Genomic DNA, 16,279 nt, shown 5'->3' on the forward strand with positions numbered 1-16,279 from the left:
CCATGAGAATATCATGTTTTCTTTTTGAACCCAACTTTCCATGATATGCTGTACTCAGGGAGTAAGTAGAAAAGTGAATGAACATCTACAAGACGATGAATAATCATACAGTACCTTTTAGAAATAAACTATTAAAATGCTTCTCATACTTAAATGGTTTGCCTGCTAACACTGCTAAGCAGTTGACATGTTTCAGAAGAAAATTCAATAAAAAAATTTTTTATGAAGGTTATGAAGTCTAAATTTCCACCACATCTCAAATGATGTATAGTGTGGTGTGGTCTGTGTATGTCTGTGGTGGAATCGCACAAAATAACAGCTTAATTGGAAATTACACACAATATAAATATTCTGCTCACAATTAAATTGATGTATGTAAATGTAAAAAAAAAAACATATGATGGCAGAGCTTTCAGCTTATAGATTCCCCTATCCTAGAGTGAGTGAATTGCTACTAAGTGCTAATGTGGATTTCTGTCTAGATATGTAATAACATTTTGCAAAAGAAAACCTTAAAAAGGTTAATTATAGATAAAGTAAGACAGAAACACACCTGTTCACCGGTCATTTTCCTCAGCTGTAGGCAAAGGCAAATTTCAAATCAGTGCTTCTCCCGGGAGACTAGCACTAAATTAATCCCCTATCTTAGCGCCATCTACTGTTTTAGAAGAGGAAGTTGCTCAACTGCATTTGTGAGAAAATCTGCCTGGACACATTTGTGAGAAAATCGAGCCGAGAGATCTCATAAAAAGCCAAGTGTCTCACAATCATAACAGACAGATATGCATTTGTATGCACTAGATTTGGTATTTGTTCAAAGGTTACATGCTATTTGTAGGATGCTTTGTATTTATTTGTGAAATGTGATCTAGGCTCATTTATTTCTGTTTGCAAAACACAATGCATATGTGTTACTCCACTGCATTTTCACTCAAATTGACCTTTGTACTTGCACATTGCTTTCTGTTTGTTTACAAGTCGAGTTTTCCTTTGCAAAGCAGATCGAGTTTGTTTGCAAAATGCTTGATTTGTTTGTTTAATTATGGCACAATATTAACTCCATACCTTTTGTTCAGTCACTACGAGTTACATCAGTGAATGACGAAATGAGGGTTTCACTTAGAAGCCTATCACCTTTGAGTTCTACAAAACGAGCCAATGGCACATGGGTCTGCGGATTTTGCATAGTGCAACTCTGCCCCACCGCATGGGTATAAAAGGAGGGACGCTGGCAATCTCGCATTATGTTTTTGCTTCGGAGCCAAGAGTTTCTCTTCACTCCTCTGCAAGCCTGTATCTGAGTTCTTCAACACTATGAGACGAACGGCTCTCCAGTGTGTTGGTGCAACGGCGCGTTCCAGCGAGATCACATTGCCTGCTGCTGGCTGTGATCTCCCAACAGTGTGTGTGCTTCTCCCTGGGCACTTCAGTGCTCTGCTGAGCTTTTTCCTTGCGCGTGGCACGTTTTTTTCAAGATGTCTCGCCTGTGCACTTCTGGGTGCGGTCGATTTGTTTTGCCATCTGATGGGCACATTCGCTGCCTAGCATGTTTGGGCTTAGATCATGCTCAGGCAGCGTTTGTGGATGACTCATGTTCTCATTGCGAGAACATGACCACCACGGTGCTGCGGTCTAGACTCAATGACCTCCGTAGAGGTAGAGTCCCCTCTGCCACACCCCAATCTATCCCCTCCGCGAGATGCGATACTTTGGCTGGTGGCCAAGGTGACCTAAGGGTGACGATGTGGAATAAAGCCCCGATGATTCTTCCTCGGGCCACACCCCCCTCTTGTGCACCGCAACCCACGAGTGTTCAGGATGAGATCGCGGGACAGTCTTCTGATGCCCCCCGTGTCTCATTCGGCGCTCCAGATGATGAAACGATGTCCATCATCGCATCACAAGGTGGGCTGGAGTCTTCCGGAGATGAAGACTCGGCTGTGCTGCCGCCTTCGGGTGTGCCACATTGCCCGAGTCTGATCCGGAATTGACAGCCATGTTTTCCTGGGCAGCTGCGAGCATCGGGCTGGAATGGAATCCTCCACCCTGTCCCGAGGGCTCGCGACTGGATGATTGGTTTTTGGGGGTGGCGAGTGCTGACGGCCATCATCGCCCGGCCCCAATACCTTTCTTCCCGGAGGTGCATGAGGAGGTCACAAGTTCCTAGAAGTCTCCATTGTCTTCCCGTGATCGTTCGGCGGCCTCCTCCGCCTTCTCTTCCCTCGATGGGGCCGCGGCTAAATGGTACACATTGGGTTCCCCCTGGTGGAGCGCTCTCTTGCTGCTTACCTGGCGTGGTGATCCAAAGCACCCCTCCAAAGCCTGTAGGTTTTCGTCTACCCTGGTGGCGAAAACCTATAGAGCTGCGGGGCAGGCCTCCGCCTCGCTGCATGCCACGGCCATCCTGCAGGTCTATCAGGCCCGGATGCCCAAGGAAATGCACGAGGGTAGAGCTGATCCGGGGCTCATGGAAGAGCTGCGAGCCGCCACCGACCTCCCTCTCCGGGCGACAAAGGGCGCTCTCCGGGCTCCCTGAGTCAGGTGATGTCCACAGCTGTGGTCCAGGAGAGACACCTCTGGCTCAACCTGGCTGATATGCGAGAGGCTGAGCGGACCCGGTTCCTCAACTCTCCCATATCCAAGGCTGGCCTCTTCGGCTCACACTCTGGCACCCACGTCCCGATCTGTGGAACCTGCATGTGTGGGTTCTGGATGGGACGCGGCAGGTTTGAGTACCCTACCACCTCAGGTGGTGGCTACCATCACTTCCACTAGGGCCCTGTCCACGAGACACGCCTGTGCATTGAAGTGGAACCTCTTCGTCACCTGGTGTTCTTCTCACCGAGAAGACCCCAGAAATTGCCCGATCGGGTCTGTGCTCTCCTTCCTCCAAGAAGGGTTGGAACAAAGGCTGTCTCCTTCCATCCTGAAGGTTTACGTGGCCGCGATCTCTGTGCACCACGACCTTGTGGAGTCGAAAACGGTGGGACAGCATGACCTGGTCGTCAGGTTCCTGAGGGGGGCGAGGAGACCAAATCCTCCTCGCTCTCCTCTTATACCCTCTTGGGACGTCACAGTGGTCTTATCAGCCCTGCAGAGAGCTCCCTTTGAGCCATTGCGATCAGTGGAGCTTAAGTTCCTGTCAGCACTTGGTCAGCGCTCCTGGTCGCTTTGGCCTCCATCAAGAGGGTAGGGGACCTGCAGGCATTTTCGGTTGATGAAGCGTACCTAGAATTCTGGCCGGCTAACTGTAACGTGATCTTGAGACCCCGGCCTGGATACGTGCCCAAGGTTCCCACCACTCCTTTCAGGGATCAGGTGGTGAACCTGCAAGCGCTGCCGTCGGAGGAGGCAGACCCAGCCTTGGCACTGCTCTGTCCAGTACGTGCCCTCCGTGCTTACGTAGACAGAATGCAGTGTTTCAGGACCTCAGACCAGCTCTTTGTCTGTTTTGGTGGGAAGCTGAAGGGAAAGGCTCTCTCCAAGCAAAGGTTGTCTCACTGGATAGTGGACGCCATTGTCTTGGCTTACCAGACGCAGGGTTGACCATACCCCCTAGGGGTGAAGGCACACTCCACCTGGAGTGCGGCTTCCTCCTGGGCTTTAGCGCATGGCGCCTCATTAACAGATATCTGTAGAGCTGCAGGCTGGGTGACACCCAAAAATTTCATGAGATTCTATAATCTCTGGGTAGAGCCAGTGTCCTCTCATGTACTTGCTTCCACTAGCCAGTAAGTAGGACCCGCTCGGTGTCATCGCTTGTTGCGCCATTCCACTCCACGGACTGGATACGTGCGCTATTTCACTCAGATGAGTTCTCCTTAGACCCTGAGTTCCTCCTGCACTGTTGATGCCGTCACCAGAGTGCATGCCCAGTTGGTCAGCCCTCGTGATTGGCTAGGTGCTCCATGTGCATGGTTTCCCGCTTGGGCAACCCCCTCATGTATATTTCCATGGTAAGTCTCCTCCGAGCACATGTTTTCCCTCGGCTAAACCCCTCTTGCCATCTCGAGGTTGAAACATTCCACCCTGCGGGCTGGATACCTCTGAGTTTTCCATATGCATCCTGCACTCAGGTCATATGTGTATTCTAAGTCCTCCCTTTCGGGTAGACATATTCCATATTACATATTCCACCTGGGATATGCCACCCAGTGTACCTTGGTATTCTTGCGTTAAGCCTAGCCCTTCGTCCATGCTAGTCTTATGACAGGGAGCTCAGACTTGCTCAGGGCACTGGAAGACAGCCGCTGTGGCATGATTGAATTGGGACCCCCATTTTGTCATTCACTGACGTAACTCGTAGTGACCGAACGAAAGGGAATGTCTTGGTTACGTATGTAACCCTTGTTCCCTGAGGAGGGAATGGAGACGTTACGTCCCTCTGCCACAACCGATATACTGCTGGAACGGCCTGGAGTTCAGTCTTGGCTCCTCAGCGGAAAACATAATGCGAAATTGCCAGTGTCCCTCCTTTTATACCCACGTGGTGGGGCGGAGATGTGCTATGCAAATTCCGCAGACCCATGGCATTTTCCTTGCCATTGGCTCATAGGCTTCTAAGCGAAACCCCCATTTCGTCACTGACATAATGTCTCCGTTCCCTCCTCAGGGAACGAGGGTTACATACGTAACCGAGACGTTACGTTAGGTAACCGGAGACGTTCCCTTTTGAGTTGGTCTCTCGACTCGACTACCTAACTGTTAGTTGGTGCTATGGGGACCTATAAAATCCTGCCGTGTTGATAGTGAAGGTCCAGATCAGCAGCAAGCCAAGCCGTTGAAAGATAAAAGAACTCCATACAACAGAGACCTATAAGCTCAGCAGCATAGCGTCTATGAGAGCAAGTTGCTCAAGCATGGGCCACTGCAAACACAGCAGAGCGGATAATGGCTGAGGTCGTGCCAACGCCTAGTGCCACATGACCTGTTTAACAACACCCACAAAGTCAGTTTGCGTTGTAGATATAATCCTCTTGCAAGGCAACATCGCGAAATGAGTGAGGAGAGATTTATTCACAGAACTGACCAGAGTGCCCAGCACGAATCGGCCATGTAGAAAGGCAAGAGGTGTGCTTAAAACAGGGAGGGGATACAGTCGCCGTCCAAGTACTCTTGCAAAAGACAAGGCCACTGATAGGGGCTGTCTGACCAAAAACAGATATATTTCAGGCACACTGATATAATCCAGTCCCTTGGCCAACTCTGTGCGAGGGTCTGTCCCAATGCGTCCACTTGAAAGCATGTTCAATAAACATCTCCTACTTAGTGCACTGCACAGCGGAATGAACCTAACACGGGCTTTAACTGTTCCTGACGCCTGCAACAAGCGGGGGACGTGAGAACAGACATAAGAAGGCTGGTAGTTTCACTATCTTTATCTTGTCAGTGAGAGCATAGCAAAATATTCTGCCATCAGCCTGGGAGCTTCCTGAGGACACTTAAAGGGAGATACTTCTCGGCTCAAACGAGCGGAGGTGAAAGTTACAAACTGTGAGCGCCTCTGTGAAATACGAGCTTGCATCACAACAAGGCCCAGTTCTACTTTTCTGGGAAGCAGAAGATGAGATGGATTAATACACTCTCTGAATGGACTATGATCAGTCGATCATCCAGAACATGCGCTCCACTCATGTAGAGGGGAGACAGCCGCACTCAACATTCATGAATGTACACATAGTTCGTTCATGTGATGGCCGTTTATTCGGGCGTTCAAACCAGCTCTAACGATAGCTAAAGCCATAGCGCCCTTAGAAAGAATGGAAAACAGAAGGCTGTGTCGTGAATGCATCAGCTACATATTCAGTAGCTAATAGTGCAAGCAGTGGTACTGCACATCGGTCTATAAGACCTAGGTGAAACACACGCCAGAGAGGGGCGTGACCACGAAGCCTTTCAGACAATCCAATGGCTACTCAGCCATCTTCCACTTCACAGCCAGAACATGCGGTGTAAAAGGGGTAATTTCTCTGATGTAGAACCTGTCTTACAGCTGTCACGCCGTACAACAGAACAGTAATTGCTCAAAGGCAACTAGGTTCTGTATACAAAAGGTGGCCTTACGGCCACTATCGTTCTCTGGATTCATAGCTGGCTCAGGCTCTATGCAAGGGGTTGAGGCATGGCTAGATAACAGTCATGTAGAGCGAGCGCAGAGAGACATAGCGTTGGGAACAGCAGCAGTAAGTCAGTGCATCATGAGGGCTATGGCCGGCGTCGGCGCCAGGGTGTACAGTGAAGGCGACAACATAGAAGGCGAGAATAGCGTAGCACCAGTGTAAGTATAATACTTCATCACAACGCAGCAGCACAGCCAGAGCGCTTATCATACAAGCGATGAATGGCGGTCACGTTGTTTCTCAGTGCGAGAGGTGAAGATCAGGCCGAAGAGAAGGGCTAAGGCTACACCAATCACAGAGTAGAACAACAGCCAATAGTGTCGTAACCACAGTAATCACATATCAGTATGCACATAAGCACAGCATCAACAGCCGAAGCAGCAAGAACTGTGAACAAACGCAGTCAGATCAGAGTAGCAAGCTGCACTGAAGAATACAGGGCAACATAACCACAGTAATCACATATCAGCATGCACATAAACACAGCGTCAACAGCCGAAGCGGCAACAACGGAATGTACGGCCATAAACATTTTAGGGCACTTAGTCAATAGCAAGACTAGGAGATAAGTGAGGTTAATCACTCAACGAAAGCTCTTGAGACGGCATTTTAGGGCAGCACATTCAACTAACTGTAAAACCTGGCGAATGTGTTCTGTGAAGACCAGCCGGCTGCAAACATACACCCTTAAAGAGGCGCTTTAGACCTGGTCCATGAAGAGGCAATAGACCTCGTTGAGTGAGCTCTCATGTTAAGGGGGGCCTTCCAGCCCCTGGCTCGCATAAGCCAAGCGACAGTGCCCAATATCCAGTGAGCTCTGCTTAGGGATTGCACGTCCCTTAGTACAGTCAGCCACCATAGCACACAAAGAGGTGGTCTGTTTAGCCGCTGTACGCGACTGACCACTGCACTGAGACAGGAGGGTATTCATATCGCGTGAGTGGTGGGAATTTTGTCCTCCTTTACACGGCTGACCACTGCACTGAGATAGGGGGCTGTTTATCGTGCGATTGCTGGGAATTTGTCTTCCATACATGACAGGCCGCTGCACTGGGACAGGGGGCTGTTTCTGTAGTTCTGAGTGCTTTTCTGTACACAGTAGGTCTCTGAGGCTAGGGGCTGCTTATCGTGTGAAAGATGCATGTAAGACACTAGCTGCATTCTCCGCGATCGGCTCGCAGCTCTACCACGGGGTGGGGAGTAGAGGGCTGCATTGGGATTGAGTCCCGCCGGGTCCTGCGGGACCCAACGCAAATCTCGCGGGAGCGGGCGGTTTGAACTTTGCTGCGGGCGGGAATGGGCGGCTAAAAAAAACACTGCGGGATAGGGAGGTAGCCTAGCGACATGATGGAGATGTCAATAATGGCACTTTTCCACTACACAGTACCAGCTCGCCTCGGCTCGGATCGACTCGACTCGCCTCGCCTTTGTTTGGTTTTCCACTGTGTAAAAGTTGTAACTGTATCTGCTTCCAGGTAATTTTTTTTTGTACCACCTCCGGCGAGGTTCTAAACGAGCTGAGGCGATACTAAAATGTGACGTGAAAACACGGCAGACTGCTGATCAGAGAGAATCATCACTATTCACTGCGTCATCATTGCACGCGCCAGACGGAGTATCCTGAATAAAAACAGCAAAAACAAAAACAAAACCATCCAAAAACAGCATACACTCGATTTCCTTCATTGTCCTGTGTGTATGTGTCCAGAATACATGCCGGCCAGGGAAACGAAACAAACAACCCCATGAATCTCTTCAATAATAGCAATACAAATACATGTTTTTTCCTACGGGACGGGAGAAGACACAAAATCAATGCATCTCTATTATTGTGCGGGAATAAATTCTCAGAGTTTTGCGGGTGCGGGCGGGAGTGGACATACATATTGCGGGAGCGGGCGGGAGTGTAACACATACGTTGCGGGAGCGGGCGGTAATGGTCAGAAATTCGGCGGGCGGGAGCGGGATGAAGAAAACAGTCCCGCGCAGGGTTCTAGTGGGGAGCATAACAAGCAGGACTTATGAAGATAAGCTGTTTTCTTTCTTTACTGCCGCTCGGCGTCGTGGGCGACGGGGAAAGCATGATACTGGCAGGCCATACCATGTACAGACCATGGCTCAGCGCTGCTCTGAGGCAGGGCAAGCAACGCAGTATTGTCCTTTTGAAGGTTTCTTGTCATTTCTTTTGTTCAGACGGACTCACGCAGCGCTGCTCTGGAAGGGCATCGGCCAGGCAGAAGTGCCACCGTCTGGGAAGCATCTTGAGGAATATGTCATACTCGCCGGAATGCTACACAGGAGCGACAATCCTTTTTAGGCTCCGACCCTGAATGTGTGCGTACATCTACAGCGAGCTCGCTTGTAGCGTAAGGAAAAGATTCTGAGGCAATGGCACTCAGCACCGCCCTATAGTGCGGGGGAGCCCCCCTCTATTTTGCGCGCTTGAACGCCATTGGCGTGCGAATTCTCGTTTTCATAAGGCTTCAGTAGATTCGAAGAAGGAGGGATAACCCCATAGTGCCACCTAACGGAGACACAGTGTTGAGAGACCGGGTCGAAAGGGAACTGCAGTGAACCAAAGACAGTCTCAACGCGGTTTGAAATCGCTGGTGTTTCTGACGTCACAAGCTACCTTGTAACCAATCACATCACCGTGTGATCATCAACTAGTGGATCTCTGAGCTGGTGTGAGTAAGTGGAGACGGGGCTCATTTGCATATTCATAGAACCACGTATACTAAATGAGGCAAGGGTGTAGAGTTACATTCAAGCTATTTTTTAAATATGTAATTTTGGCGATCAAAGATCAAAGAGTTTTAAAGATGCAGTAGGACATCTGAGAAAATGCTAACTTTAGCCTGATAGCACTAAAAGCGTACGTCCCATCCTCCCTGCAAATCGCCGTCCAAAGCCATGCCTCCTGAAAGCATTAACATGCACAGCCCAGAAGACAGGAGACAACGTTACTGCAATAAATCATGTGTCATTCACCGGTGAGAAAACTTTATAGTTCAGTTAGTAACAGTACTACAATACCAAACAAACAAATTCTTAAAAACGGAATTAGAAGCAGCAAGTTTTCGGTTTGTTTAGCTTGCAAAACTTATCCGTGTGTAATAATATTTCTTGTATGCCAGGGGTTCCACGATGAGAGTCTGGTTGTTGTTGCTGCTTGCCTGCCATTCCCGCTCTGTCTGCACAGCGAACGCGAACGCGCTGATGACTAATTATGTCTGCTTGAACAGCCTGCGCAGTGGTATGCAAATACACATTGACCGACAGGGAACACATGCTATAGGACCGTTCGGACCGAATGCAACGATTGAACGAACATTCAATGGTCCTACGCCTTCCACAGACGACATATATTTATAAAAATACTTTTAGACTGCTTAACATAGTGATTGCTATCAGGATATGAGGAGACTTTCAACCAGCATAACAAAAAATGTTTCTGCAAAGAATCACCTACGGCACCTTTAAGGGATACATTTTACAGTCCGGGACTACTACATATACTACCATTTAAAAGTTTGGGGTCAGTGAGATTTTTTCTTTTAAATAATTAACACTTTTATTCAGCAAGAATGCATTAAATTGATAAAAATTGACTGTAAAGACATTTAAAATGTTACAAAATATTTCTATTTCAAGTAAATACTGTTATTTTGAATGTTCTATTTATCATTTAGAAAAATGTATCAAGGCTTCCACAAATATATTAATCAGCACAACTGTTTTTAACATGTTTCTACAAGAAATGTTTCTTGAGCAGCAAATCAGCTGAAGGATCATGTGACACTGAAGACTGAAGTAATGGATGGTGGAAATGTAGCTTTATCATCACAGAAATAAATTACATTTTAAAATATATTAAAATAGAAAATAGTTATTTTAAATTGTAATAATGTTTCACAGTATTTCTGTTTTTACTGCATTTTGTAATCAAATAATTGCAGGGTTGATGAGCATAAGAGACTTGTACAAAAAACAATACAAAAGCTTACCAATTCCCTGTGTGTTTGTTTTAGGTACAAAAGTGTTTGAGATTGAGAGGGGTGTGCAGAAGCTGGACCTGACAGGAAAGAGTCGTGTGCAGTTACGAACAGGGTCAGAGATCAACCTCGTGAGCTTGGGGACGAAGCCAGCTAAACGGAATTCCTTCAGGCGGTCCCTTGCTTTCTGCACTGAACGAGCACAGGTAACAACTGTCCCTTACAATAAAAGCACTGTAGCAGTACCATGGTACAGTGATGATATCAGATTATAATACCATGGAACTTTGATATTATATCACGGTACTGGTTGATTACCATATTCATGCATCCTGGTATTTGATACTCCAAGACATTTTAAGGAAATCCATGGTGTTACCATGGTGTTACAAGAATTACAGTAAAAAACTGTACCACAGAAAACCAAGTTTTTTGTTTTGTTTTGTTTTTACATATACCATGAAATACTATTATAGTTATTATTATTATCATTATTTTGAATTAGTTTTTATTTTTTAATTTTCCATTTTGATTTTACTTAAAATGTAATTTTGTTTTGTTTTTGTCATTTTTGACATTTTTGACATTTCTTTGTAGATTTTATTCATTTTTATTTTGGTTTTAATTTTAGTTATTTTTGTGCATAAAGTTAAACTAGATGAAAATGAGAAATATTTCCATTAACGTTTATTTTATTTCAAGTAACAAAAAAAAGGTTTTTGTTTTAGTTAACTAAATCCTTGTATAATGGCATTGGCATCTGACGACATCACTGTATCGAGGGTGCTGCCACAGTACCCTTTTGCACCATAGTAATGTCAGGAAAAACACAGTAATCTTAGTACATGCCCAAAAAACATGATAATACCATAGTATTATTTGTAAGGTCTGATTGGAGCCTTTTAAAGTGGCATTGGGTCTGGCTAGATGACTGAACTGCTGAAGTTGAAGTGCTACACTGCCACCTGGTTTTTGGATTGTGTAACTGCAACACAAATTAATTTTGAATTTGTAAGATCAAATACATGAGACAAAAATTACTTTTGAGCCATTTTCAGGTGTTTTTTGATGTAATTTTTTTTTGTGGCTTGTCTTGTTTGGTGCTCTGTTTGTCAGTTGTCGCTGCTGTTGTGAGTTCACTAATTACAGTGGGTTGGATTGGGAGCCACTTCCTCCCAGAGGAGCAGAGAATAACGCACAGATAAGAGCTGTTTTAACCGACCATTACACCCTACTTTATCAAACAATGATGAGTGGTTCCTCAGTGGAGGAGTCTGCTGACTTTTAAATGGTTTTAGAAGCAGCTGTGACTCTTGTTTGAGTCATTTAGGATATTTGACTATTTCACCCTATAAAAGGAAATGTCTTGAACACTTTCCTGTTTTTCTATTTCTCTCAAAGGGAGGCTTTCTGACCCCACTCTTGAGGAGAACTGCCTCAGCAAAAAGCACCCTAAAGAAAGCTCCGTCTGCCCTGTTTATCGAGCATGGCAAGGTCTTCCAGAGGAGGAAGGTACGATTCAGCATGAGCACACTGCACAGCCTCCCACATGGATTTGTTGATTGTATTGGATTTCCCGATGACTCAGTAGATGAACTGACAACTAACACCAGCTTCTCACTTGAATGACTTTTGACCTTCATTATATGGACAAAAACATTCTGCTAAATATCTTTTGTGTTCCACAGAAGAGTCATACATTACATGATTATATGTGTGTGTATGCATGTATGTATGTATATATATATATATATATATACAGTCGTGATCTGGTTAATATGATCAAAAATGGCTGTAAAAAAATAAATCTGCATTGTTTATCCTTTTGATCTTTCATTCAAAATATTGGCAAAATCCTAACCTTTCATTTAAAAGAATTTTAAAGTGGGGGGGGGGGGAATCACATTATAAAATAAATGTTTTTCACCAAAACACGTTGGCCACAATTATTCATACCCTTTTATTAAATACCTTTTTGCAATCTCCTTTTGCCAAGATGACTGCTCTGAGTCTTCTTCTATAATGCCTGATGAGTTTGGGGAACAACTGACAAGAGATCAGAGACCATTCCTCCATACAAAATCTCTCCAGATCCTTCAGATTCCCAGATCCATGTTTGTGCTTCTTCTCTTCAGTTCACTCCACTCATCAGGTCAGGGAACTGGGACGGTCATGGCAGAAGCTTCATTTTGTGCTCCCTAACACATTTTTGTGTTGATTTTGATGTTTGTTTTGGATCGTTGTCCTGATGGAAGATCCAACCACGGCCCATTATAAGATTTCTAGCAGAAGGCGTCAGGTTTTGATTTTTTATCAGTTGATATTTGATAGATTCCACGATGCTATGTATCTGAACAAGAAGTCCAGGACCTCCAGCAGAAAAATAGGCCCACAACATTAAAGATCCAATGGTATATTAAATTGTACACATGGGGTACTTTTTATCCTTGTGTGCACCAATGTAGGGGTTGTTTGATTTGTTTTTTAATAGGCTTTCTGATTCTGACCCCAAGACTCAACTAATCTCTGCAATTCTCCATCTGTGATTATTGAAGAGTCTTTGGCCACTCAAACTTTCATCCTCACCGTCCATTAAGACAATATAGACACACGTCCTCTTCCAGGAGGATTCGTAACATCTTTAGTTGATTGGAACTTCTTAATTATTGCCCTGGTGGTCAAAATGGGGATTTTCAATTCTTTAGCTATTTTCTGACAGCCACTCTCTATTTTGTGAAGCTCAACAATCTTTTGCTGCACATCAGAACTATATTCTTTGGTTTTACTCATTGTGATGGATGATTCAGGGAATTTGGCCTTTGTGTTTCCTCATATTTAAACTCCTGTGAAACAAGAAGTCATAGCTGGACAATGTCATGTTCCTAGTCACCCTGGTGTGCTAAAAAATGTAAATATTAATGGGAATTAAAAAATTCTAGGGGTATGAATAATTGTGGCCAACGTGTTTTGGAGAAAAACATTTATTTCATAACGTGATTTATTTCATAACGTTTTGAAAGAAGTTTCTTCTGCTCATCAAGCCTGCATGATGTAAAAAAATGTAATATTGTGATATATTATTACAATTTAAAATAATTGGTTTTCAATTTATTATACTTTAAATTATCATTTATTTCGGTGATGCAAAGCTGAATTTTCAGGATCATTACTCCAGTCTATCAAATGATCCTTTAGAAATCATTCTAATATGATGATTCATTATCAAAGTTGGAAACAGTTCTGCTGCTTAATATTTTTTCATAACCTGTGATACTTTTTTAGGATACTTTGATGAATAAAAAAAAGAAAAAGAAAAAAGAAAAGAAAAAAAAGAAGCAAATGTTTTCAAGATAGAAATCTTTTATAACAACAATATACACTACTGGTCAGTAATTTGGGGTCAGTAATTTTTTCTTTATTTTTTTTTAAATAAATCAATAATTTTATTCAGCAAGGATGTGTTAAATTGATAAAAAGTGATAATAAAGAAGATTTATATTAAAAAAAATAAAATTATTTTGAATAAATGCAGTTCTTTTTAACCTTTTATTCATCAAATATATTAGGCAGCAGAACTGTTTCCAACACTCGTAATAAATCAGAACATTAGATTGATTTCTAAAGGATCATGTGATTGACTGGATGTCACATGTGACACTGAAGACTGGAGTAATGATGCTGAAAATTCAGCTTTGCATCACCGAAATAAATGATCATTTAAAGTATAATAAATTGAAAACCAATTATTTTAAATTGTAATAATATATCATAATATTAAATTTTTTTCTGTATTTTTGATCAAATAAATGCAGGCTTGATGAGCAGAAGAAACTTCTTTCAAAAACATTAAAAATAGTAATGTGTCCAAACTTTTGGCCTGTACTGTATATGTGTGTGTGTGTGTGTGTGTGTGTGTGTGTGTGTGTGTGTGTGTGTGTGTGTGTATGTGTGTACTATATTATGTTTACAAACTTTTGTTAGATGCGATTTATCGCGATTAATCCATTTGACAGCACACACACAAAAAAAACTAAGAACACTGACAAAACAACAACACAACAAAATGACTAAAAATTTAACTAAAATTAATATTACTTAAAATAAAAAATAAAAGCTTATTCAAAATATTTATAAAAAATATTCTAGTACATAATAGTAAAATAACACTGCTATGACCTCTTTTTGTTTGTGTTTGTAGGAGTGGGAAACCAAAGCTTCAGGTTGACATCAAGAGAAGACTCTCCAACATTCCCCTCATATTGTCAGTATATTATTGCACTGAAAATAATATTCTTTCCAAGCATGTGGATCATGCAGTGGTTTGGATTTTTAAAGTTCTTTGTTATTTTTTTGGGGTCCTTGGTACTGTTAGGAAAATAACCAAAATCAAACAAACTCTTTAGTGCCAGATTCTGTTCATATACAAACTTCCATCTTCACAGTCAGAGGGCAACATCATAGGGAGCAACTACAAAATGTTTGTTGAGATGATGCTGATGTACTTTTCTTTAGACATGTAAGATAACTTTGACACCAACATTTCAGGTAGTTATTGAAAACTATGTGTATAGAATGGCACATTTAAATAAAGTGGAATTTTACGTTTATCATCATAGCACAATATTTACCCTTATGTAAATCACCTTGCACTTGAAATCAACCTAAACTGTGTTTGCGGTTTTCAGGAAGGCATTGTCGTGGTCAAAATCAGGAATCGTCAGTGTGAAGATCAAACACAATATGATTATAGCTAAATGATTATTGATTATTGAAGAGTAATTACCTCTTTATTTTTTATTTTTTACAAGACTCACAAATCTGTGGTAATTTATCGACATTTGTACAGTTTATATCAGTGCACATGCAGTGTATTATGTGTTGAGCTTTTTTAATAATGTACCATAACCACGTTTTTTATCCATGTTTTTATGAAGCATTGATTTGTCATTACAGCTGAAGAGATTTTGCTGGTATTGATCCCACTTTAGGGAAGGTTTTTCTGTATAGTTTGGTGTATGATATAACTTGTTTATGATAGAATGGCCTAATGTTGTACAAATGATAACTGTGGAGAACAAAAACACCACTAATGAGCGTAGTATTTGTACAATAAATAAAGCAATGCTGGATAAAGCATAATTTCTTCACTTGTCCTTGTCTATGAATCTTCTTTTTTGTCTGCTTGTTTTCTCGAGATACAGTAGAGTAAATCTGATGTAAAATGGTATGACATTGTATTATGTATGGTTGCCATAATGTGGCAAAAAAAGCGACACTTGTGCGTTCTGTTGATTTCATTCAAGGTTAATGTAACAGTGAGGACCTTTTTTTCTGTGAAAGAAATAATCCAAATTAAATCCAAGTTAAAAACAGGTGACCATTTAATTAAACAAAAGTCTTAACATATTAAATGCAACTAGTTAAACTTTTATTTGACACATCTTTACATCTTTTATTGTTTTTAAAATAATGGTTGCTGTATGTACTGACAAGCCTTAATGTAAACTAAAATATAATCTAATTTCTTATACATTCATACTTTTAATTTCTTTATTTTTTCTTTAATTACTTTAACTTTAAATGTAATATTGAATAACACATCACAGTTAAATTCATATTCAAGTGGGCTACTTAACTCACAGCTTTAGCATGTTAGTAAACATGTCAAAATAATTGTACTTATATAATGCATGAAAAAAGATTATTAAAACTTAATTTAAAATTTATTTTAAAGAATTATTACAAAGTGCACATTTTAAAAGTGTATATAAGTGTATTGAGAAACATAGTCATGAAAGTTCACTCTTTTAAATTACTTTCTTTCAGTAATATTATTTTATCTGCAGGTAAAGTTTTTTTAAATAATATATTTTTACATTTGTATTTGCCTACATTTGCCCTGTAAGTGCACATTCAATATATTTATTATTTATTTGTATATATATATTTTTTTTTAAAAACCCTTGTGGGATTTGAATTAAGCTTTTCAAATATTAGTGCTGTTTATACAATTTTCTGCAGTGGATTTTTTGATTATATCTAATATGGAGATAAATACAACATAAATTGAAAATTAAAACTGATATTTTTTTAGTAATGACTTGTCCAAAAAAAAAAAAAGTGTTTTTTGTGAAAGTTTCAGTCACACTGTATACTGTGACAGTC

General features: G+C 42.1%; 1 protein-coding gene across 2 annotated transcripts in view; it reads left to right on the plus strand.

Moving 5' to 3' along the window:
• LOC307174044 (actin filament-associated protein 1-like 2) overlaps positions 1–15,260 on the plus strand; it is an 85,304-nt gene extending 70,044 nt beyond the window's left edge. For both annotated transcript variants that reach the window (XM_079897694.1, XM_079897695.1), the window contains exons 13-15: positions 10,151–10,320; positions 11,516–11,626; positions 14,313–15,260. In XM_079897694.1, the coding sequence (XP_079753820.1) occupies positions 10,151–10,320; positions 11,516–11,626; positions 14,313–14,339 (308 nt within the window). In that variant the 3' untranslated portion in view covers positions 14,340–15,260. The remainder of the gene's footprint in view (positions 1–10,150; positions 10,321–11,515; positions 11,627–14,312) is intronic.
• Positions 15,261–16,279: the final 1,019 nt, after the last annotated feature.

The sequence above is a fragment of the Squalius cephalus genome, assembly GCF_949319135.1.
Source record: "Squalius cephalus genome assembly, chromosome: 16".
In the NCBI taxonomy this organism is placed as follows: Eukaryota; Metazoa; Chordata; class Actinopteri; order Cypriniformes; family Leuciscidae; genus Squalius; species Squalius cephalus.